Source organism: Erinaceus europaeus, chromosome 7 (assembly GCF_950295315.1).
Source record: "Erinaceus europaeus chromosome 7, mEriEur2.1, whole genome shotgun sequence".
Classification (NCBI taxonomy): Eukaryota; Metazoa; Chordata; class Mammalia; order Eulipotyphla; family Erinaceidae; genus Erinaceus; species Erinaceus europaeus.
This window is the reverse complement of record NC_080168.1, coordinates 11,900,542-11,926,681: the sequence shown is the minus strand read 5'-3', so window position 1 is coordinate 11,926,681 and position 26,140 is coordinate 11,900,542. Positions and strand designations below refer to the sequence as shown.

Sequence of the window (26,140 nt, the reverse complement as noted above, 5' to 3'; positions counted from 1 at the left end):
GTTCTGTGTTTGGGTTAATGGATACCTCACCCCCCGCCCCCCCAAGTTATGGCCTATATCTACCTGCTTTTTCTTTCAATAAACAAACTGTCTCACTGGGCCTTTCCCAGGGCTGATTGCTTGTTTCCCTGCACACTTTGACATCTGCACAGTGAGCTACCCCAGGACCCCTGGGGGCTGCTTTTGACCTTGGTTTCCCAATGGGGAGACAGGTAGACCCAGAGCGAGCTGGCAGTTATGCATGTACAAACCATTGTATTTACTGTCGACTGTGAAACATCATCCCTCCCCAAAAAATAATCAGCAGGGAGACTTCCAGAGGTGGGACTATGGAGCAGCAGCAGCTGTGTTTCTCTCCTCTCCTCTCCTCTCCTCTCCTCTCCTCTCCTCTCCTCTCCTCTCCTCTCCTCTCCTCTCCTCTCCTCTCCTCTCCTCTCCTCTCCTCTCCTCTCCTCTCCTCTCCCCTCCCCTCCCCTCCCCTCCTCTCCTCTCCTCTCCTCTCCTCTCCTCTCCTCTCCTCTCCTCTCTTCTCCTCTCCTAGGTCAACTAGGAATACGAAAGGAGATCACCTGGGACCGCAAAGACAGAACTAGAACGACTTCAGGAACCCATCAAATCATCGGTAAGTGCAAACACATATGTTGCTTGTGGCCAGAGAGGAGCCTAAGGAGAGATTGAGCAGCTGGTAATAGTCCGGCAGTTTGCCAGTTGAGACACAACATCCAGTCTGATTAACAACAAAAAGACTGCTGAAGGAAGGATAAGACTCCCCTAAGACTCACCAAATGCAGCTGTGAGTCTCCACTGCTACTGCCCTCAGAGGCTGGAGCAGTAGGGGAGGCCCTGTGCTGACATCTGGGGACTGAAAACTAACCAGGAAACTCAGGAGAAGATCTACATCCCAGTGGCCTAGCAGTGAGGCTGTGTGGTGGGAGCCTTTCCACATTGTTCTCCTGATGAGAACATGGTGAAAAATTGTCTCAGAACCTACAGACTATAAATGGGGCTTGTTTAGAAACTCGCAGGGCCCAGCAGTACTGCCCAGCTTAGCAGAAAAGCTGAATTAAGCCTGGAGCTTTGGATGCTTGGGGTGTGAGAGTCTCTTTGCATAACGACTGTATTATCTTTCCCCCATCCTGCTTTATCTCTTGGTCAGGAGTGAGTGATTAAGCTATTAAAAGGTACAGAGTATGAAGATGGATCAGAAAACACAACTCAACAATATGCTGTCTACAGGAAACGCACCTGACTCCACAAGACAAACACAGACTCAAAGTGAAAGGATGGGAAAATATCATACAAGCCAATGGCCCGCAAAAACAGGCAGGAACAGCTATTCTCATATCTGATACGATAGACTTTAAAATTAATAAAATTAAAAAAGATAAGGATGGACATTACTAAATGCTCACAGGATCGGTCAACCAAGAGGACTTAACAATTATTAACATCTATGCACCCAATGAGAAGCCATCTAGCTACATCAAACATCTACTGAAAGAGCTACAGCAATATGTTAACAGCAACACAGTCATAGTAGGGGACTTCAACACCCCCCCTTTTCAGCTTGACAAACCATCCAGAGAGAAAAACAATAAAGAAATGAAGGAGCTAAATGAAGAGATAGATAAACTAGAACTATTGGACATTTCCAGAGTCATTCACCCCAAGAAACTGGAATACACATTTTACTCAAGTCTGCATGGGTCATTCTCATGTTCTGAGCTCCCTTTTCTCTGTAGCCCCTTCAAATGTAAACAAAAAATTAATAGAGAGACAGGTAAAGATGATTTGTGATCAAAGTAGCAATGCAAATCATGGCATAGTAGTGTAGGGAATATTTTAATAATTCACATTGATATAAAGAGGTCAAACCCACAAAATTGTAGACGTAAACATTAAAGATGATCAGGTAGCAGGGGCCATGCGGTGGTGCACCCAGCTAAGTACACACATGGGTTAAGCATAAGGATCCCAGCTCCAGTCCCCAGCTCCCCACCTGCAGGGGGGTGAAGCAGGTCTGCAGGTGTCTACCTTTCTCTCTCCCTTCCTATCTTCCCCTCCTCTCTCAGTTTTTCTGTCCTATTGAAAAAAAGAGCCACAGAAGCAGTAGATTCATAGTACTACCTCTGATATTGTAGAATCAAATATAGATTAACATTTTACATGTTTTCAGCTAGAAATAGCCAGTGCAAATAGGTTAGGAAATTCAAGAACCACAGAAGAAAAAAAAACTGATAAATTTGACTGCCTAAAACTTTTATTGCTTCTTTAGAACAAAAAAGTCCATTATCAAACCTAAAGGAAAACAACAAATGGGACAATATTAAGCAATATATATGACCAACATCTAATATGTACATCATGTAAGTGCTTCTATCTTCAATCAGCACAGTAAGTAGATAGACAAACATAATAACAAGCACTAACTGCAGCATTATATGTAGAGGAAAAGTAAATAACCTATAACAACGAAAAACTCTTGATCACATGAAAGCCAAGTGTGCACACTAAAGCAATACTTAGCTAGTACTTTCTATAGTTCAATGAAATATGCTCATGTTGGTTATCATCTATTATATATTAATTTGAAAAGACAAGGAAGAAACATGTATGTATAGATGACCACATTTAGACAAATAAATTACAGAATATGTGTGGTCAGTCATGTACAGAGAAATTCTGGAAAGATGTAAACCAGCGTTTATCAGAAATATGTATTTTAAAATCAGAATGAAAATTAAGAAGATATGACTACTTTGAAACGATAGTTACTATCAAAGGCTTTCATTTTTTTTTGTCTCATAAAAGGCATAGAGCTAATAAATGCAGCATAAAAGTTGTCAATGGGTAACATAAATAACAATCTAGCAAATTCTTATTCACTCTTACTTTTTTTCTTACAGCGTCCTCTACTAACAGAATAGCCTTCATTACCCTTGGTATCTGGAAAGTAACAGGTGGTAGTCAGAGAGCTGGGTTTTATAAAGGAAAGTGACGAATCCTCTGATAACTCACATTACAGCTTGCTTCAGTTTATAAAGCTGTGCTGAGCACCATGTCCCTGTCTTTCTTTTAAAGGCCTGTGTAGAACAGAATCCCTATCTAAGGACATGATGTCTCTGAGATTTTGAAAAACAAGAACAAAAGAAACTCTTAACTACTTACACTCATAAGTTATGACCCTCACAAGACACCATGGATAGCAACAATTATCCTTCTCAGGCTTTAATTATTTGTGAAAGGTTATTAAGATCTTTAGTGAAAAATGACTAGGTAAATCAACAAAATGTTGGTGGTCATCCTTCAAACATATAGTCCAAGGTCACTTTTTTTTTCTTTCTGATAAGCAATAGGACCAACTGCCTCTTGAGGTCTTTCCAACAATGTGACAGGTGGGGAGCCGGGGTTCGAACCGGGATCCTTATGCCGGTCCTTGTGCTTTGCGCCACCTGTGCTTAACCCGCTGCGCTACAGCCCGACTCCCTATTTGTGATTTTTAAAAGGAGTGTATCCTTCCTACATCCTCCTATGTCCTTAGTAGAACTTATCCAGTCAAATATGACTTTACAATGAGCTCTAGCCTTCCTGTGGTTCCAGGATGGATGCAGTCAAAACCATGCAGAGAGTAACGTTTTAGCATGGACCGGACTCCTTGTTAATGTGTACTCAGAGTCAAATGCAGCAAGAAACTGGGATTCTGACTCCGGACTCCTGACAGTCCACAGCCAAGACACCTCACTTTCTCTAACTGGTTCAGTATCAGCAATGAGAGAGCTGCCTGCTAGTCTCCTCAGTCCCCAGTCACCTACCACAGTTATCCTCTGGGTAAGCAACAACTAAACCACCTCCACCCCTTGACCTCGGGCAGCCTTACCCATCAAGTCAGATGCTTGACTACTTTCAGCTCTCTCTTCTTGGCCTCTTGGTTCACCTTTTGAAAAACACATGACACAGGAACACGTCTCATTTCCAGACCCAGGGTACTCTGCACCTAAATCACGGTTCACACAGATGTTTCATTTGCACCCCGCCTTGTAACCAGCCTCCTCTCCCCAACTCTGACCTCAAGTCTTTCTCTTCTCTACCTTCTTTCTGACATTCTACTTTCCGATCTGATTTATCATTTATCCTTTTCTTTATGCCCAGAATCCTAGTTTTGCTTTCCTATTTTTTCTTCACCTGCTCCTCTCATCCATTCATTAATGAATTTTGTATACTTTTGCATTTACTTTTAGGTAATTCTTTCCAGAAATATTATTTATTAGTATATGTTTATTCATGTGTGTATATACAAAATATTGAGTTACCAAAACATTTTTCATAATCCTATGATAAGCTAAGCATTGCCAGCTTTGTTTTCATAGCTATTGTGAATCACTCTGTTAAGCTGAAGTTGTTTTTGTCTGGTAATCAGCTCAGATTCTGAAATTTTCCCATCAATCCTCTCTTCCCTTTACACCGCTCTTCCATTTTATCTCTTTTTTTCTTTTAACTTTTCCTCTACATAGTTCTCTTTGTATCCCATCTTTATTCTTGTTCATTTACTACCCAATATCTCATTCCTATCTGTTTTCTGTGCTTTTATCTCTAGGTTTAGTTTTATCAACGTGACGTCATTTTTCTTTTTTTTTTTTTTTCCTATAGTCACTTCCTTCCTGATTTATCTTTGCTTCTTTTCTGCTTTTCTTAATCTTTGAACTATGATATATATTCTCCCCATCTAAAATTTTTTTTAATTATCTTTACTTATTTATTGAATAGAGATAGGCAGCCAGAAATCAAGAGGGAAGGGGGGGTGATAGAGAGGGAGAGAAAAAGAGAGACACCTGCAACACTGCTTCACCACTTGTAAAGCTTTAACCCTGCAGGTGGGGACCAACCTGGATCCTTGTGTATTGTAGTAGCACATGCTACTATACGTGTACCACCACCCTACCCCCCACCATTTTTTTTAACAAGAGCCCCTGTCATGTCTGACCACCAATAAATGCCAGGGATCAAATCTGGGACTTCTCATATGCAATTTTTCTATGCTACGGTTGTGTTATCTCCTTAGATCTCTCTCTCTCTCTCTCTCTCTCTGTATGTCTGTCTGTCTGTCTCTCTCTCTCCATATATATGTACTTTTACACACCCAGGTGCATCTTACAGATTAGTACTTCCTTACCTCCAAAAGCACTCATTTGACACTGTCCACCGTTACTTTTATCACTGTTACATCACAGCTCTGTCAGCTATGGAATTTATTAATGTGTTGCTGATTGATATCTCAAAAATCCATTACTGTCCACCCTGAAAAAAGTCTCCAGTATGGTAATCTTGGGGTTCTGTGACTACTTAGAAAAAATTGCTCAAATGTGCTTTCACTGGGAGACACCTGCTAACCATTCTGCTCTTTGTCCTAACATCATCCATTCAGTGCCACCACCTCCCACCAGTCAGAAGCCATGCTCTTGTTTCTCTCTGGCTCCCTTAGATGTGCTGAAAATGATCTAAATCTGTGCACCAGTTATTTCTGGATATAAGTATGTGTTTATTTGTATCTGTGATACATTGGAGGGGAGGTTGGAGAGATGCGGGTAAGCAGACTATTTTCTCTGCACAAACAGAAAGACAAGCATAATTGATAGTTAATACCATGACTGACTTCTCCATCATGTGCTGATGAACCAGCATGTCTTCTGACTCTTGGAACTGGCATGCTACGGAGAGCTTCCAGCCGATAGACCAGAGAGGAAATCAAGAATGGCAGACTATGTGCAGGGCCTGGGGAACACACCCCAATATGGCTATGCTGGAATACGTTCACAGCTCCAGTGAGCAGACAGAAGATACATGTGATGCACTATGCCTCTTAGCCATGGAGAGCTGCTCTATTTCTCTAGCTATCTATCTATTTCTCTAGTCATATCTCATTCTCCTCCCTCATTCTCTTCTTGCCCTGACTTACACCTTCTATCTCCACTGCTTTAATTCTGTCAGCTTCCTCCCCAATTTCTCTTCTTTATTGCACCCCCTTTTCATTAGCTATGCTCTTTATGTTGGCTCCTTTTTGTTTCTTGTTCATCCTTTTACCTCTATCCTTCTAAGCATTTTATATAGCTTATTACTGGCTTTATTATTATTTTTTATTATTACCCACTCTGTTTCTTTTTGATTTCCACCATTCTCAGTGTCTCTCTATATTTCCATACCCACACCAGTAATTGTGGCTATAAAAATGTCCGACAATATCTACAATATATGTATGTGTATGCATATGCACATATAAATATACATGTACATAATACATTTATTTGTGGTTACTGTCAAGTTTTGCTTTGTTTTATCTCAGGTACCAACAGAAACACTTACTTGCCAGCTCCCTTTCCCTTTGGATTTTAGTCATGTGTCACAGATCTTATCTTCCTACCTGGTTCATACAACAGTTTCCCTTTTGATCATTATGCATTTGCACTTCAAAAGCAAGAGGCAGCCTGTCTAGGCCTTAAGGATTTTGTAATGAAAGGGTAGAATCCAATTACCACATGATTTGTCAAAAACTATGCTAAAGTTTAAGATTGGTTGATCTGAAGCTTTTATTTCTGTCTGGAATTACATAAAGGGGCCAGTTGTCCTTGAAGATTTTTACAATGACAAATGACATGAATGTCAACCAGTGTATGACTATAGAAATCTAAATCCTAGAGCCAGTAGACATGACAGTAAGAATTATAAAAGACACCACTATTGGGTGGTCATTGCTTCAACAATAGCAATATATAATTACATACATTCAGTAAGGTTGACCAGTTCTATTGAGTATGAATGTATGACTTCCTGCTTCCTTTCATTTTTCTAAAATCCAGAAATGCAATCCCCAGGAGTAAGTGGGCACAAGGTCTTCAATATGCTCAGATAAAATGCATCTGGAAGCAGTTGCTTTTAATTTGATTCCTGACATTCTGCAGACCAAGGCTGGGCATCTAATCTTCTTTACCTGACCCTCTTCTCAGGCCTGTGCTGGAGGTTTGTGGAAGGTCTTCACATAAGGTCATTTTGCAAGAATCATCACTGCTGAATGCTGCAGAAGAAAGAAGATTTCTTTACAGACTTGGTCTGTAGCTCAGGAACCCATCCAGTGTGGCATTTGTTAGAAGGGATTTTGGAAAATAGAAACTCATATATATATATGGACAAGGAGTACCTCTCCTGCCCAGCTGCCCTGTGGCTTCATGTTATCTCTGGGTCAAGGTGTTCTAGGAACCAGCCCCAAAGAAAAATCCAGAAAGCACAACCTTTTGTCACCTTAGTCTCCTTACCCTTTTCATTTGTCTTCATACAACTCCTCTGCTCCCAAAATGGACTCATAAACAGAGAGTCTGTGGAAGTAATATTTTCAAAATGTTAGAACTGTCAATTATATTTATTTTAAAAGAGATTTTTTTAATTAAGCTCTTGTAGTTAGGAAAGATATGTTAAATAAATCTTTGTGTTTTCTAAAATTGCCACCAGGGTTATTGCTGGGGCTTGTTGTCTGCATAATGAATCTACTGCTCCTGGTGCATATTTTTTCTTTTCTTTTCTCTTCTTTTCCTTCTTTCTTCCCACCCTTTTTTTCCTTCCTTTCTTCCCTTCTTTTCATAGTGGTAGGGGGAGAAATTGAGAAGGATGGGGGAGATAGAGAGGCAAAGAGAATGAGAGACATGTACAGTACTGCTCCATGGATGTGGCACTTCCAGGTCCTTGCTTTGGTAACATGTGCACTCTACCAGGTGCTTCACTGCCCATCCCCTTTATTTTTTATGAGAGAGAGAGAGTCAGTCCAGAGCACAGCTTAGCTTTGATAGATGGTGGTACTGAGGGTTAACTTTGGGGCCCCACACATGGAAATCTTGTGCTTCATGGTCTCAGATATCTGTGCTTATTTCTTTCCCAGTCATCAACCCCCCTCCCATTATATTTGTTTCAAGTATCCATAGAATCCAGAAAGTAAAGGAAATTATAGCCAATAATCTACAACTAAAATAAGTATAAACTTTATGAACTCATATCACAGACAGGATTTAAACTAGACAGGTGTTATGATAATCATTTCTGTCTCTTTTACTCTAAAGAAAATTAGATCATTTCTGAGTATTGCAGACACCAAAATTTTTTTTTAGCCTTTAAAGCAAATCATTGACCTTTTTGAAAATTACTTTTTTTTTTTTTGGTCTTAGGTCGACAGCTAATTTTTAGTGACTCTGGACTTGAACTTCTAAGAGCCAAGGGCAGATAGATCTTTACTTATCACACTTGGTATGAATCCACATGACTTCAAAAGCACTGATATGGGAGTTGGGTGGTAACACAGTGGGTTAAGCGCACGTGGAGCAAAGCGCAAGGACTGGCTAAGGATCCCGGTTCGAGCGAGCCCCTGGCTCCCCACCTGCAGGGAGAGTCACTTCACAGGCTGTGAAGCAGGTCTGAAGGTCTCTCTCCATTTTTCTGTCCTATCCAATAATGACAACATCAATAACAACAACAGTAATAACTACAACAATAAAAACAACAAGGGCAACAAAAGGGAATAAATAAATATTAAAAAATTAAAACAAAAGCACTGATATAGTACATTTGAAAATGGGATTCTGATTAAACTCTCTTGGCATGTTGGTGCCATATAGAATATATACTGCATTATCTTTCTTCTCATTATTATTGGATTGGACAGAGAGAAATTGAGAGAGGAGGCGGAGATGGGGGGGAAGAGAAAGACAGAAGCCTGCAGACCTGCTTCACCACTTGTGAAGCAACCCCCCTGCAGGTGGGGAGCCGGGGGCTTGAACCAGGATCCTTAAACTGGTCCTTGCACTTTGCGCCATGTGTGCTTAACCCGCTACACAACTGCCTGCCTCCCATATTATCTTTCTAGAATGATGAAATGCTACTATTTTACATCTGGCTTTAACAGTTTTGACTAATGAATTATAAATGCTTGTTAGGATTCCGGCTGTTAATCCTGCTTCTTCTGTTGATTTTCCATGAATGATCTTTACTTGTTTATGAATGGGACTTTCCCTATGTATGGACTGGGGGAGAGCAGTTGCTTCTGGGGTTCACTTCTTCAGTTGTTATAAATATACAAAGTACCTTATTTGTGAAGATATTTTAAAATATAGACAAAATCATCATAAACTTATTTACTGATTTATACACCTTTCCCATATTAGGGAGCTACTCTCTTCCCTGTTCCAGCTTTCTGGTCCTTTTTCCAACCATGACATCATCTCCCCAGACAATAACTTGTATCCACCTGCATATCAGATGTCAGGCTCAGTTAAAAAAAGAAAGAAAAAAAAAAAAACTAGTATAGTCATGGGCTCTTTGGAATCTAACTAAAATAGGACTACTAACTATCTACAAAATGGAGATCCCCAACTCTTCATCTGCACTATTCCAGCCTTGAAGCTCATGATTAGTTAACAATTTGTTTGGCTTTATATAGTAAATCTCTTTCAGCCACCAGGTTCCAGATGCTAACATGATGCCAACTGAACTTCCCTGGGCAGACGACCCCATCAATGTGTCCTGGAGCGCCAATTCCCCAGAGCCCTGCCCGACTAGGGAAAGAGAGACAAGCTGGGAGTATGGATCAACCTGTCAGCGCCCATGTTCACCGGGGAAGCAATTACAGAAGCCAGACCTCCCACCTTCTGCACCCCATAATGACCCTGGCTCCATACTCCCAGAGGGATAAAGAATAGGAAAGCTATCAGGGGGAGGGGAAGGGATACGGAGTTCTGGTGGTGGGAATGGTGTGGAGTTATACCCCTACTTATCCTATGGTTTTTGTTAGTGTTTCCTTTTTATAAATAAAAGTTAAAAAAAAAAGAAAGCTATACATTAAATTTGATGTGAGCTTTATCCTTCTGTCAATAATTAAGTCTCAATCAGTCTTCCAAGTTTCAAGTAAGATTGTGATGCACAGCAAAGTACCCCATTCTTTCGTTTACAATAGGGTCTAGGGAAAGGGCAGGAATACCTTGGAAGCTAACATATCTATAGCTTGGAATAAAAATAAAATGGCACTGTCATTTGGATAGAACCCTCTAGCTAAACTGGAATCTATAATGATTACAGTTTTTGCATTTTTCTATATTTCTTTTATTTGATAGGACAGAGAGAAATTGAGAGGGGCGGAAGAGATAGAGAGGGAGAGAGACAGAGAGACACCTGCAACACTACTTCATCACTGTGAAACTCCCCTCCCTTCCCCATGCAGGTGGGAAATGAGGGCTTAAACCCGGTCCTTATGCATGGTGATATATATGCTCAACCAGCTGTGCCATTGACTGGCTCTCTGCATTTTTCAAAAATGGCCAGAGGGTATGGACACAGAGAGCAGACTCCCAAGCTGTGGCCTGGGCACTGAGAAAAAAAAAAAAAAAATACACCAGAATGCAGGAGCTTTGAGCTCAGCTCCGGGATCTGGAGACCCAGGATGGCAGGACTTACCGTCCTCCTCAGAATCACTTCTCAGGACCAACTTTCCTGGCCTCAAGGCTGTCTCATTCTCACTGGAATCTGTAGAGTCTGGAGTGTCCATTATTCTCACTGCAGAAAGTTCAAATATCAGTGTGTGATGAGAACCAAGTTATAATAAGCTTGGGAAATTCTCACAACACAGCATGACAATGCCCATCCCTTAGACCTCTGGGGTCTGCCATTTAAAATATTTTGTATGATTTATTTTTTCTAGCTATTTCATATGAGACAGAGTTCCATATGAGAGAGAGGGGCGAAGGGCAAGAAAGAGAGAAAAAGAGAGAAGCCGGCACCACTCCAGCACGAGACGCTGGGGGAAGAACCCAGAGCTTCAGTCATGTAAGTGCCGTGCTTTATCAGCTGAGCTATTCCCTCAGACACCTTCTGAATTCAGGAGACCTCACTGTCACCTGGGCATAGGACTGAGAACACTTTTATGTGGACAGGTACCCCAGGCTGTTCTGGTCTTTGTGTTTTTTCACACATTATTCCCTTTCTTCCTTTACGGACTGTTTACATGGATTTGTTGTTTTATCTGTTTTTGTATTTATTTTTTGTTCTGCTTCTCTCCCAGGACAGTCTTGGGAGTGTGGTGTCGGAGAATGCATGTCTCCTAACTGACTGTTTTCCATTCTGACTAAAATAAACAGAATCCCATTTCAATAGCCACCCCAAAAGAACTCCAGGAATGTTTACTTTAGGAAAAAAAATAATTCTGTTATGCTTGATACACTGACATCTTTGGGTTTCTTTCTTTCAAAAATACATATATGCATATATACATATATTTGAGATAGAGAGATAGAGAGAGAGATAGAGAGAGAAATCTGAGCATCACTCCAGCATATGTGGTACCAGGGATTAAAAGGGACCCCATCTGTATTGTTATGTGGAAAACTGGGAAATGTTGTGCACGTATAGACTGCTGTATTTTAAAAAATTTTAAATTTATTTTCCTTTTGTTGCCTTTTATTACTTTTGTAGTTATTATTGTTGTTGTTATTGATGTCATCCTTCTTCGATAGGACAGAGAGAAATGGAGAGAGGAGGGCAAGACAGAGAGGGGGAGAGAAAGATAGACACCTGCAGACCTGCTTCACCACCTGTGAAACGATTCCCCTGCAGGTGGGGAGCCGGGCTCAAACCGGGATCCTTATGCCGGTCCTTGCTTTTGGCACCATGTGCGCTTAACCCGCTGCAATACCGCCTGACTCCCTGACTGTTGTATTTTACTGTTGACTGTAAACCACTAATCTCCCAATAAAGAAAATTTTAAAAGATGGACCCCGTGTATTCAAGTTCCCAGTTGTCACTGAACCACCTTCCAGGCCTCAGAGTTTATTTCTCACAGCCATTACCCTAACAGCACCATCAATTGAGTGATTTTAAATTAAAGCAAATTCATATTTTGTCTTGAAGAAAATAGTAAAGAATTAAAATGAGCACTCATAGAGAACAGTTTATTTAGGAATATTTGCAAAGTGTCCACATTTGCCCTTACCTTTTTTCTGACATTTCTTCCAACTTGGAGATGGCTTTTTTAAATTGGTGGACTCTACAGAAAAAAAAAAAAAAAGAGGGAGGAAGCAAGTTATCTGTGCATGGGAATATCTGTCTGTGACAACACATAGCAGGTGAGCTTGTGATAACAATGTTTAGATGATCATTTCCCCCTTTCTGTCACTAAATTCAGCTTCATCAAATTGCCATTTTTTTGGTCCTGCTTTCTTCCCTTACCATGTGAATTAATTCATAAATGACTGCTCTATAAGACTAGTTCCAGCTCTCTCACATAGTTGGAATAACCTAGATACACTCCTCCCTGTTCAGGCACTTCTGAAAACAATTACTTTATTTACAAAATCCCTGTGAAAAACCATAATGCAAATCTATAGTTAAGTTCTGATTTGGGTTTGAGAGTAGTTGGTCAGAAGTCATTCTTCCATCAGCAAGTAATCACACAAATTATTCTTTGAAGACTTTCTAGGTCAGGGAGTAAAGGCAATATTATTAACAATAGAGAAACTGTATTTACTATGCTTGATAGTCAAGTTGCTGAAGACTAAGTACATTACTTCAATTTTTCTCTTTTTTATTGTTGTAGTTATTATTGTTGTTGTCATCGTTGCTGGATAGGACAGAGAGAAATGGAGAGAGATGGGGGAAGACAGAGAGGGGGAGAGAAAGGTAGACACCTGCAGACCTGCTTCACCACTTGTGAAGAGACTCCCCTGCAGGTGGGGAGCCAGGGCTTGAACCGGCATCTTTATGCTGGTCCTTGCGCTTTGCGCCACCTGCACTTAACCCGCTGCACTACAGCCTGACTCCCATTACCTCATTTTTTCAACTATAATAGATATAACCATGGGTGATAAAGTATCATTTACTATCATGTTTTGCTACTTTTTAGTGTATCAATCAATTGGGGTCTTCTAGTTAAACAAAAGTTTATAATGCTCTCTAGCCTTCTTCCATTTCTAAATAGTTTCAGAGAAGTAAAGCAGGAAATAGTATCTCAGAAACAACAGAAACAAGGCATAGAATGACTATTTTGAACAAGATTCATCAGGCAAAACTGAGCTCTGGCTTTAGACTCTGGATAACTGAAGTTCAGGATTGGAGCCCAAACATACTTACGTGGTCCTGAGCAGGTGGTTTCTTGGATCTCTCTTCCTGCATAGGTTTCTGAAGAGTTAACCCACACAAAGAAAGGACTCTTTAAGGGTCTGGATGTTTGACCCAAGAATTAATTCATGAGGAAATTCCCTAACAAGAAACCTTGGAATATCCTTAGAAACCCAGGAGGCTGTGGCATCCACCCCAACCACATGGGTTTGTCCTTTGAAATCACATTTATGTAAGTGCTTTATCACCTGTCCCCATTACCAATGGTTTTGATATATATATCTATATATCCCTTCCACTTGTCATTTCACATATCCTTTATCTCTACTATTTCTCCTGCAGGCAGGCCATGGAAATCAAAATTTTTTTGAATATGGGGAGCTTTCCCTAATTCCTGTCAGCTCACGATTCCCCCCTCATTCCTAAATTGCTTGCATGGTGGAAAAAGAATTTTGTGTCTGAGTCATAGACTTATCTTGGTGCCACCTTTTAGAGCAGTTTATCTCTTTATGATAGAAGTTAGAATTTGCACTTCCTAGAAGCTGAAACAAATTTGCATTTTACTTTGGCAGCTATCGTGCACTAACAGAATTGGTGTATTCTTTCCAATATTGTTCTTGTTAAATAAGGTACCATATTAACTTTTCTTGGTGTATTTTCTTTTTTAAAATATTTAATATACATTTTCTTTTAAAAAATTTTTTATTTATTGGATAGAGACAGCCAGAAATTGAGAGGAGGAGGGGAGATAGGGAGAGAGACAGAGAAACCCCTGCAACACTGCTTCACCACTTGCAAAGCTTCCCCACTGCAGTTGGGGACCAGGGTCTCGTACCCGGGTCCTTGTGCACTGTAATATGTGCGCTCAACCAGATGTGTCACCACCCACCTTCTTTGGTATATTTTCCAAGTTAGTATGTGCTGGGATAGCCTGAGGGTGCTTCTTCCCGAGCTAGTGCTCTCTGGGTTGGAGAGAACTCAACTGGAGCCAATCTGGGCTGCTGCGTGGGAGAGGGATCAGGAACTCGTGCCGCACTAACTTCGCAGGAGATACACTCTGGAACTCTCAGAGCCGGAAAGCAATTTCCAAGTGTCTTTAATCAGAAGAGCAGCTGTTTTTATACTCTCCAAGTAGGGTGGAAACAGGATGTGACATAGAGAGGGTGGAGCGAAAAGTGACTGGTGGAAGATCAGGGTGTAACAAGGAGAGGATCAGGGTGTGACAAGGAGAGGATCAGGGTGTGACAAGGAGAGGGGGTGGAGCAGGTGAGAATTCTATCACTAAACCACCAATGCCCTGGAGGGAGTGTGGTGCTTTATGTAAATGTAAAAGTGATTTATGTAAATAGACCAAAGCTTTGAATGGGATCAGATCTATCCCTATATAGGCATATGGTTAAGCAGAACCCAGGGGGAGCTGGCATACTACCCAACAGGTATGTTTCTGATATTCTCTGCATATTGAATGGGAAAGCAAAACAATTTATCCATTAAGAAGCCACAGATCTTATGAAAACTCAGGCTGCAGATATGGTTAAGGAAGCAACATTTGATTTTCACCTAGAACTCTAATTTTACAAAGGAAATAACATAGAATCCAGGAGGCTAGTTTTCTTTCCTGAGCCCTGCTCTGATATTTTTTTAAGTCATTCTTTGGAGTCTATTGTGCCACTACCCTGGGCTACCACAGAAAACAGTAACTGTCTATTCAAATTCTTGATTCACAGGCTAGCTTCTAGATTCCTTACCAGATGTGCTTTTTGGTATTGAGCTGGAGGTTTTGGGGCACTGGTGTTCATCATCAGAGTCACTGCTGATCACTGTGTAGAGAAGAAAAATCCTGTAGAGTCTCAGAGTGGGGCTGAGGAGTTCCAGTGGCAGGAAACCCCACAATGAGAGAGCACTAGGAAAACTAGAAGCTACCTCAGGTCAAGTCACTCTACTTGAGTGAGTATGACTGTAGTAGGGTGCTAGATTTCCTTATAAATGAGGAGCTGCAAATCACAATGGGCAGCTTTGTCTTACCCTCAGGTCTGCAGACTCTTCTTCCCTCCCTCTCCTCATTCTTTCTCTTCCCCCTACCCTCATGCTGTTTCCCACCTGCATCCTTCTCCCATTCTGCCTTCTATCTCTACACTCAATGCATCCCGTACCTTCACCCTGAATCTGCCTCCTTATTCCTACTTCCCCTCCTGCCCCACTACCATTCTACTGTGACCTCTGTCCTCACTGTGTCTGTTAACCTCCACCTCCACTCTACCTTCTGTCTCTACCCTCAGTGGACCTCACCTCCACCCTCAATCCATTTCCTTTGATCACCTTCCCCCTAGACTCAGTCTATCTCCTTCTTCTAGTCTCATTTTGCTTCTTTCCTTTTCTTGTGGCCCAACCCATCTCCTCTACTTAGCCCTCTCCTACCTGGAGATGGAATCTCTTTATACTTCTCTTTGTCCACAAGTGTTTCTCCATCTCCTCATAAACATTCCAATGCTGTGTGTTTTCCCTTTAACTCTTTCCACCTCTTCTCTCTTCTCTTGCTTTAGAAATAGTCTCATAGACCTCAATACTCAACAGCTACCATTTCTGTCATTTGGTATTTATTTGCCCATTCATTACCTGGGGACCATCTCCTGCTATGGAATGAGCTGCCCCTTCTTGCCTCTGTCCAAGACCAACTTCATTGCCTCCATGGCCCCTGAGAATGTGTCCCAACCCCTGCCTGGTACCCATGATTCACATTACACATTCTTTCATTCAGCCTTACCTATTACATCAGATAGCTGGTTGTTGTTGATCCTTGCTTGGGCTTTACCGGCAACATTTGGGCTCCAAGATGGCTCCTTCTTTATATCCACCAGAGTTACAGAACAGGAATTGACTTGAAATCCATGGCTGAGTAGTTCTGCTGTTGGGCCAAATTGTAGTGAATAAAGAACTTTCATTTGTTGCACCACTCACTGAGACTAATGAGCCTTTCTTTTTGTAATTCCACCGCAGAGGTTGCTGTTAATCCCCCCTTTTCCTGCTGTTCAATCCTCTACCTTCCTGGTGTTTTCTTAACTCTGGGATTTTGGTTTTTATGTTTACTTTTAATTTTTTTTTTTAAGATTTCTCTTCTCACTTTTGATTGTTTTTCTTTTCCAAAAATAAAAATTGCAGGTATAATATATAACGTATCTAGGTAACAATGAATAAGTCATAATTGTTGATTTATCACAGAGCAAGCATATCTGGGCAATTATGCCTCTGATCAAGTAATAAAATGTTATCTTAGTAGTGGCCTCACCATGCTCAAGTTAACCATTGCTTTGACTTTTAAGCCCTCAGATAACTATAATTTTGCTAGTTCTGAAATTTTGTAGATTTGTATAAGTGGAACCATGAATTCTCTCTTTCTTTGTCTCCCTGCCATGTGTGGACATCTATCTGACTTCTTCTTAGCATTAGGTGTGTTGCAGTCATCTGCACTACTTTTGTTTATGTATTCTCAGTACTGTATATAGCACTGCTACCATTATAGAAATTAGACATTTAAAATATCATACATTATAGAAATTATACAGTTAAAAAATAAAAATAAGGGGGGCTGGGCATGGTGTGCCTAGTTAAACACACTATGCTCAAGGAGCAGCAGAAGGACCAGGGTTCAAGCCCCCACTTCCCCCCCTGCTATGGGGATGCTTCACAAGTGGTAATGCCTAGCTGCAGGTTTCTCTCTCTCTCTCCCTCCCTCCCTGCCTCCCTCTCTTCCTCCCCGTCTGTCCTGTCTCAAGTTCTCTCTGTCCTATAGAATAAAACAGGAAAAGAAAAAAAAAAAAAACACTGGGAGTGATGAAGTTTGTAGTGCCAGTCCCAAGCCTCAGTGATAACCCTGGAGGCAAAATAAAACAAACAGTCCACTTGTATACTCTTTCAAGCTTTTGGATCTTAGGAAAGTTCCTTGATGAACACTCCTTTATATTTGTTTTTGATGAACATAGTATGCAATTTGGTTGGTCCGTTGAGGAATGCAACTGCAGAGTCACATACTATGCACATTTTCAACTTTAGAAGATTACACCAAATTGCTTTCCAAAAAAAACTGTATGCCTGAATAGCTACTGTCTTGTGTAACTGCAGTTCCTCAATAAAAGTTGGTAAGTGTGACTACGTAGAAGTTAGAAATATCTACAAAGTAGGATCAAAAGAACAGAGAGAGGCAGTAATATGGAGAAAAACTTGGCAAATTCAAGTTAACTGAAAGGCATTGGATGTGGGGGAGAGAATAAGCCAAGTGCCGAGACCACGCAGCTCTTTGATGGCATCCTTCAGCTCTCCAAGCCTGTCAGCGGTGACCTGAGGCTGAGAGCCAAAAGCAGATACTGAGCTTGCAACAGGAAGCTGCAGGAAATGATTTCTGTTGTTGTTTTGTTTTTAAGATCCAGTGAGCATCTAGGAAAACAGTTCTGTTGTAGACCACAGAGGTTATGGACCTGAGGCTCCCAGTTCAATCCCCCAGGCCACACGTGCTACAGTGGTTCTTTGCCTACCCTCTCTCATGTGGACCTCTCTATCTCATATGAAACAAATAACCACAGAGGAGGTTATATAATAATTAGCCTTAAAGAGCCAACAAGCAGGAGATATTTCTGTCCTTAAAGTGAGAAGTGGTCAGGATGTGAACCAGGGTAGTCTGTTACCTTTCCTACTTCTCCTGTCTCTGTTTCTCAATTACTAATGTAACTCCTCTGCCCCTTCTATGTATCAGTTTTGTCTTTCTATATATTTTTCTCACTCAAGCATTCAAATCCCCATCAACCCTCTCCCAACACCACCCACATCAAGTGTCTCCACCTGGTCTTCTCTTTCTAAAGACCGTCACTGGGGCTTCCTTGCTTCCAAATCTAGCCAGCAGCCACATGCAGGACTCCTGGGTTTCTAACGTCTGAAAAGGAAGTGGCAATTTACTCCTTTTTGCCAATTCCACACGGTGGTCTTTGGATTCCATGTCAATTTTTGGAAACTGAAAACACTTTCACTCCAGTACTTCATTACTATGTGGTGTCCGCAGCCCACCTCTGCTCTTTCTCTCCAGGGCCACCCCACAGCTAAGGAGCTTAGTTCTCTTCCTCCCTTGCACCTCACAACTGTTTTAAAGCAGTCAGTGTCTTGAGTGATTTTAGGGGCAGGAGGAGTTGTCAGTATTAGAGAAGAAAGGAAAGCTGTTGCTTTCACAGCAAAGCAAAGGCAAGCTGAAACAAATCAGTAGGGTAAACCATAATTACTTTCTTCTTCATAGGACAACAGGCTGGGCTCATTCCTTTTTGTATCTCCTGGATCCACTTGGGTCCCTACTTGTCTGAACACCACTGAGAAGAAAGAGGGGAAATATCACAGTTGAGACCCAACAGCACATTACTCTGCCCTGTTTCCATTTGCTCCACCTCATCTGGCTTCTCTCTCTTCATGTTTCTGCTTAGAACTTCTGGGTAATTGCCACATTCACCTCTGAACATGCCTCGTTGCTGCTGCAAACACTCTTTCCCTGTCTCCTTGAACTTGTGTTTCTGTCTATTCTCCCAGTGAAGCTCTCCAACATTTCTCTGGATCCCTCCCATCAATATCTCCCAGGGACAGGGACATAGTTGATGCAGAAGAGCACATGCCCGACCATGCACAAGGTCCTCCTTCAAGCTCTTGCGCTGCACGGCAGCATCATACAGGAAGCTCCATGGATGGTGGAGCAATTCTCTTGTATCTCTCCTCTTCTTTATCCCTCCCACCCTCTTTCTAAATAAAAACAATGAGAAGATTAGGCCTGGGACATCATGATGCAGTACTGGCTACACACAGGTCCTTGATATAAATACCAAGAACCATCCCTGTCCCGGAATGTCTCTGTGACATTTCCCTTTCCATGTTAGATGTCTTCCTGAGTAATAATTGTACCTTTCTCCACCACCAGCCAGGGTCCCCTGGCCCCTCACACGTCACACCCAGGCAGTCAGTCTTACCTGCTGGCTCAGGCTCAGGCTCAGGCTCAGGGGCACAGTGTTGGTTGGCTTGTTGCCTTCCTAGTGCATCATTTTTATCACTGGCTGTGCATTTCCTCTTTGCAGTTGTCTGCTTTGTGTGAGAGAGGTGCTCCAAGAGTCCATGTACAGGTGAGGTTGGACCTAAATGATGTTTTGGTTCACAGATATTTTATCTGCCTTCTGCATCAACACAGACCACATTGAGCTTCAAAGCAGAGGCAACTTAATCCTGAAGACTGAGTAAATTGGTGATGGAAGAGCCAAAGGGTCCAAATGAACGCACAGCCCCAAGAACAGTCAGCAAGAAGCTTGGGGAGCATGAGCAGGAGGCACTGGGTAGACAGAAGCGGGTTCATGGCTGTCCCGCATGGTCAGAAGTAAGTAGAGATCTTGGGGGAACAGTAGCCACTGGTAGAGTTACTGCTATAGGAAGTGACAGGGCAAAGTCTGGGGCCTCCCTCGCTTCTACACGCCAGTCCTTGCTAGTGTCTCCCATGGCAGGAGCCCAGTGCAGAGCCATCAGCAATACAGGTGACAGGTGACAAGTGACAAGCAAATATGCAGAGTCCAGCAGCCAAAGGTGGGGCAGTGTGCGGTGGGGGAGGGCAAGGGGTGGCACCTTTGGGCAAACAACCCAGGCTGGCACAGGTCCCCTAATCCATGGTGGGCCACCCATATATGGATTTCATTGATCCATCTTTCCCGGCTCCTATGGGCCTCAGCTGTGTGCAAATGGACATTGTCAGTGCATGTTGCCTTTTTTAATTCAGTGCTATTTTTTCTAATGAAAGTACTTTATATAAAATGATTGAAAAAATTATAGTCACTCGAAGTGGCGCACCATGGAACTTTGGACTTGTAAGCATGAGATCTGGAGTGTGATTATAGACACTGCATATGCCAGTGTTCTCTTTCATTGACATATAAATCTTTCTTTTTTTCTTTTTACCAGAGCACTGCTTGGGGCCCAGGTGGTGGTGCACCCAGTTAAGTGCACATATTACTAGGAGCACTGCTTAGCTCCGGCTTACAGTGGTGTGGGGGAATGAACTTTGGGGCCTCAGGCTTGAGAGTCTCTTTACATAACCATTTTGCTCTCTACCCCACCCTGATAAATAAATTTTATAAAATAAACAATCCTTCATACACATATAAAAGTGCAAATTTTACATATACACGTATACACATTTATATATAGTATATAATCTATTATATGCTATGCCTTCATAAAACAATTGTATTTGACTTTTTAAAAATATTTATTTATTTATTTATTCTCTTTTGTTGCCCTTGTTGTTTTATTGTTGTAGTTATTATTGTTGTTGTCGTTGTTGGATAGGACAGAGAGAAATGGAGAGAGGAGGAGAGAAAGATAGACACCCGCAGACCTGCTTCACCGCCTGTGAAGCGACTGCCCTGCAGGTGGGGAGCCGGGGTTCCAACCGGGACCCTTATGCCGGTCCTTGTGCTTGCGCCACCTGAGCTTAACCCGCTGCGCTACAGCCTGACTCCCATATTTGACTTTTATATAGTATTGCCAGTCAATGGCAGATCAACAGCATTTAATTCCAAAAAGTTAAATAAGTCAAATAAGGCTGAAATCATCCTAAAAAAAAAAAAAACTCTCGCTGTTTTAATATTTTTCCAGATGTTATAACAAGTTGTTCTGTGTGTATGCCTGTTCTGAGGCCCAGTCATGTTTTCTGCCATGTCCATACCTCCTGGGAGCTTCTTTTTGGGATGGTGGCCAAGAGACCCGATGTCCCAGTGCATATCATACTAGCTGTCCTGCAGGGGCAGAGTGAGAGACCACTTGAAGCCTTTGAGCTATAGGTTGAAATTTCTCTTTGTATTCATCTTCTCCCCATTATTATTATTATTATTAAATATTTCATTATTTATTTATTCCCCTTTGTTGCCCTTGTTTTATTGTTGTAGCTATTGTTGTTGGATAGGACCGAAAGAAATGGAGAGAGAAGGAGAAGACAGGGGGAGAGAAAGACAGACACCTGCAGACCTGCTTCACCGCCTGTGAAGTGACTCCCCTGCAGGTGGGGAGCCGGGGGCTCCAACCAGGATCCACACGGGTCCTTGTGCTTTGCGTCACGTGCGCTTAACCCACTGCGCTACCGGCCAATTCCCTTCTCCCCATTATTGAGGGGGTCTGGGACTCCATACCTATGAACAGTTGTTCTTAAACCCTACTATGAGTATAATGAATGTCATTGTCTCCTTCCCTTGTGCCTTGCACACGCACGCACGCACACACACACTTCTTTGTTCATCATTTACCCTTCCTGTTCCCACTAGCTGCACTAGTATATGAACTGCTAAGATTACAGTCATGTATGCTTTCAAAAAATACTTTTTGGGAGTTGGGCAGTAGCATAGTGGGTTAAGTGCAGGTGGTGCTAAGCACATGGACCCACTAAGGATTCGGGTTCGAGCCCCCGGCTCTCCACCTGCAGGGGCGTCGCTTCACAGGCGGTGAAGCAGGTCCGCAGGTGTCTGTCTTTCTCTCCCCCTCTCTGTCTTCGCCTCCTCTCTCCATTTCTCTCTGTCCTATCCAAGAACGACAGCATCAATAACAAAAAAAAAAAAAAACCTTTTTAATATTTTGCTTAAGAAAACAGCTCAGCTGCCAGAGCACAGGGCTTGAATGCCTGAGGTTCCAGTTTTATCTGAGACTAAATGTACTAAAGTGGTGTTCTAGTTTTCCCCCACCCTCAATTATCTTGTATGAAATAAAACAAAACCTTTAAGAATATCTTGTTAACATAAAAATGACTTACTACAGGTAAATGCTCTCAAAAGTTACTCTTAAAAGCCTTTAGGCTTTATGAAATATATTATTAATTTAGAATTCTTTTTTTATCGGGGAGTCGGGTGGTAGCGCAGCAGGTTAAGTGCCCGTGGCGCAAAGCGCAAGGACCAGAATAAGGATCCCAGTTGGAGCCCCCGGCTCCCTACCTGCAGGGGAGTCACTTCACAAGCAGTGAAGCAGGTCTGCAGGTGTTTATCTTTCTCTCCCCCTCTCTGTCTTCCCCTCCTCTCTCCATTTCCCTCTGTCCTATCCAACAACAATGACATCAATAACAGCACTAATAACTACAATAAAACAACAAGGTCAACAAAAGGGAATAAATAAATATAAATTTTTTTAAAGTTAAAATAAATTAAAAGAATTCTTTTTTTTTCTCCCCTCCCCAAACCTAATTTAGAATTCCTAAATCTCACATCTGTCCATTCTGGAAGTGACATGATGAGGGTTTACAGAGTGTAATAGTAATGTCCTCTGAGACTTTCCCATGCCACTCTGCACAAAAGGGAGTCACAGAATGGAGAATTTCTAGTCTATTGCTGACTTGTGGGCTGTAAGAGACAGCAACAAGTGATCCTCAGTTCATCTTCTGGGCCAGAGGTGGGTATTGTTTTCACTATTAATCCCTTAGTTTGGGGAATAATTAAATTCACAATGGACACCAGTGAGAGAAGAAAACCCCAAAGTTTGCTGTAAGGATCAAAGCTGGACTCTGGCACCAGGTATTAGTGCTGATGACATTTAGTGCAGTAATAATAAGAGATGCCAGGGACTCTGATGAAACATCAGGCATGAGTATAAACACTTTACAGAAAGAAAATTTTTAACAGAATCACCTGGGTAGTAGGTACTGTTTTCAATTTAATTTTATAGATGATGAAATAAATTTAGGACAGAGAGAATAACTTCCCCAAGATCATAAGCAGAATTTGAACCCTGCCCATAGTGGTGAGAATTCCTGTCTGAAAAAAATTTTTTCATGATGTTTTCCTTAAAAAGAAATATTTTTATTGGGAGTCAGGTGGTAGCACAGTGGGTTAAGCACACGTGGCGCAAAGCACAAAGACCTGCGTAAGGATCCTGGTTTGAGCCCCTGGCTCCCCACCTGCAGGGGAGTCGCTTCACAAGCAGTGAAGCAGGTCTGCAGGTGTCTATCTTTCTCTCCCCCTCTCCGTCTTCCCCTCCTCTCTCCACTTCTCTCTGTCCTATCTAACAATGATGACATCAATAACAATAATACAATAACAAGGGCAACAGAAGGGAAAATAAATATATATTTAATGTTAAGTGAAATAAGTCAGAAATAGAAGGATGAATATGGGATGATCTCACTCTCAGGCAGAAGTTGAAAAACAAGATCAGAAGAGAAAACACAAGCAAGACCTGAACTGGAATTGGCGTATTGCACCAAAGTAAAAGACTCTGGGATGTGTGTGTGTGTGTGTGTGTGTGTGTGTAGAATACAGGTCCAAAAAGGATGATAAAGGACCTAGTGGGGGTTGTATTGTTATATGGAAAACTGGCAAATGTTATGCCTGCAGAAACTATGGTATTTACTGTTGAATGTAAAACATTAATTCCCCAATAAAGAAATTAAATTTTTTTAAAAATTTTATCTTTATTTATTTGTTGGATAGAGACAGCCAGTAATTGAGAAGAAGAGGGAGACAGAGAGGGAATGAAACAGAGAGACACCTGCAGCCCTGCTTCACCATTATGAAGTTTCCCCCTGCAGGTCCTGCTTCACCATTATGAAGTTTCCCCTGCAGCCCTGCTTCACCATTATGAAGTTTCCCCTGCAGCCCTGCTTCACCATTATGAAGTTTCCCCTGCAGCCCTGCTTCACCATTATGAAGTTTCCCCTGCAGCCCTGCTTCACCATTATGAAGTTTCCCCTGCAGGTCCTGCTTCACCATTATGAAGTTTCCCCCTGCAGGTAGGGGATGGGGAGCTTGAACCCAAGTCCTTGAGCTCTGTAGCATGTGCTCTCAGCCAGGTGCACCACCATTGTGCCCTAATGTTTTCTTTTGTGAATTTCATTTTATTAGTGATTGCATATTTATTTACAAAACTATGAGATGACAGGGGTATAATTCTGCACCATTCCCAATACCAGAGTTCTGTGTCCCCACTCCCTTCATTGGGAACTTCAGTAGTTTTCCCAACAGATATGTTGACTATTATTTCTATAACTATCTATATTTATATGTATTTGCCCATTTTTTTCTATGGTCCTGCCTTCTCTTCCTTTCTAAGTCACACCTACACCTATCACTACTTCCGAGTGTCCTTCCTTTTTTCCTCTCCTCTCTCGGGTCCTGATGGAAATGGAATTCTGAGCCCTCTGGTCACCTTTCCCTAATATTTCTCCCCCTCTGGAGGGGTATGGACCAAAATTATTTTTGGTGTGCAGAAGGTGGGAGTTCTGGCTTCTGTAATTTATTCTTCACTGGATCTGAAATTTTTTTTTCTTGCTTCACCACCTGGCTCCCCAGTAGGTGGGGAGCCGGGGACTCGAACCGGGATCCTTACTCCAATCCTTGTGCTTTGCGCCATCTGCACTTAACCCGCTGTGCTACCGCCCGACTCCCGTGAAATTTTTTATAGCAGAGTTCAATCCCAGTTCTCAACTGGGTGAGTTTGCACACATTACCAAGCTCTATAAGCAGATTCTATCCTTCTCTGCGAAAAGCGAATGGCAGGCCATCCCTTCAGCCTGAATTAAATAGAACAATAATTGCATCATTACATGAAATTTGTGACTGATAAGAAATTAGATGAGAAATCCCTATCCTATACTGGTGACGCCCCTAATTTGTCATCATGACTACTGGACATGGGATGCAGTCCTTTTACTTTGCTTTTTGCTTTTCTGTTTCTGTTATTTCTTTTTTAAATTTTGAGCTAGGACGTTTTCCAATCATGAAGCAATCTTGTAATGGAGAGGTTATCTTTTTTTTAATTTTATTTATTTTATTTATTTATTCCCTTTTGTTGCCCTTGTTGTTTTTTTATTGTTGTAGTTATTATTGTTGTTGTCGTTGTTGGATAGGACAGAGAGAAATGGAGAGAGGAGGGGAAGACAGAGAGGGGGAGAGAAAGATAGACACCTGCAGACCTGCTTCACCGCCTGTGAAGCGACTCCCCTGCAGGTGGGGAGCCGGGGTTCGAACCAGGATCCTTATGCCGGTCTTTGTGCTTTGCGCCACCTGCGCTTAACCCGCTGCGCTACAGCCCGACTCCCAATGGAGAGGTTATCTGAAGTGATCAGGTGGGGGGGGGGGACTGGGTTGTCAGTGAAGGGGGGATGAGGGTGCCTGCACCCTGTGTCACAAGGATGGATGAAATTGTCACCAGTGAGATCAAACCAGGGGCTTAGTGGGGCTGACATTTTCTCATTGCTGCTGGCTTCTTTAATTCTTCTTTTCTTTCTGACGGCGTCTAGAAAACCAACTATAAACCTGTTTCTTTTCCATTTTGAACAGTTCAGCAATCATAGTGATCTCTACCATGGTAGGTTTTTGCTTCTTTAGGAAATACTCCTCTAAGACATTACGGACGGAGTCTGGTATTCTGGTGTGTGTCTTCCTCTCTTGACTCAAACCCTTAACTCCCACTCCTGAAGGAGCTGGATCAGCTGTGTGCTCCTCCATATAATTTGGCCACTTCTCCAAAGATGATTCTACCTTTTCCATGCTTCTAATGCTGAGGTTGGAGGCTTCAATATGAGAGACAGTAGGCTGGCCAAAGCCCTTCCCCCACTGCTGGCTTGTAGATGGTCTGACATAACCCTGAGTGGATTCAGGTTTTGTTGGCTCTTGTTTGATGGTCTTAGCAGACTTCTTGAGCTCCTTAAGGTCACTGGGCATCTTCTTGACAGGAGTACCCACCGACCTTGGTATGGCAGTGGTGGGGGCCAGCATTAGGGCCTGAGGCTGTTGAAGCAGAAAGAACTGGAGCTCGGGGGGTTTCAGAGGCTGCCCTTTGAGCTGCCCTCCAGCCTCTGCAAGCTCAGGCTTGGGGGTGGCTGACTGCAGGCAGGGGGGCTGAGAAGTCTGGCCTGACTGCTTGGTGTCTACTGGCTCTTCTTTGAATTTTGACTGCTGAGCAGGCTGAAAACTTGCTCTAGCGAGCTGGACCTGCTGGGCATGAGCGAGGGAAGCTTGGG

General features: G+C 42.2%; 1 protein-coding gene across 5 annotated transcripts in view; it reads right to left on the bottom strand.

The window, feature by feature from the left end:
• Positions 1–26,140, bottom strand: part of SP100 (SP100 nuclear antigen) — a 75,605-nt gene that overhangs the window by 21,341 nt on the left and 28,124 nt on the right. The window contains exons 6-16 of one of the 5 annotated variants that reach the window (XM_060193764.1): positions 19,131–19,292; positions 18,402–18,485; positions 15,902–16,042; positions 14,886–14,957; positions 13,150–13,197; positions 12,014–12,067; positions 10,483–10,581; positions 7,305–7,364; positions 6,983–7,066; positions 3,878–3,934; positions 2,893–2,946 (exon numbers count right to left, since the gene is read on the bottom strand). In XM_060193764.1, coding sequence (XP_060049747.1) covers positions 2,893–2,946; positions 3,878–3,934; positions 6,983–7,066; positions 7,305–7,364; positions 10,483–10,581; positions 12,014–12,067; positions 13,150–13,197; positions 14,886–14,957; positions 15,902–16,042; positions 18,402–18,485; positions 19,131–19,292 — 915 coding nt within the window. Of the gene's footprint in view, positions 1–2,892; positions 2,947–3,877; positions 3,995–6,982; positions 7,067–7,304; positions 7,365–10,482; positions 10,582–12,013; positions 12,068–13,149; positions 13,198–14,885; positions 14,958–15,901; positions 16,043–18,401; positions 18,486–19,130; positions 19,293–26,140 lie in introns of all 5 variants that reach the window. The other 4 variants (XM_060193762.1, XM_060193763.1, XM_060193765.1 and 1 more) reach the window with 4 other exon arrangements.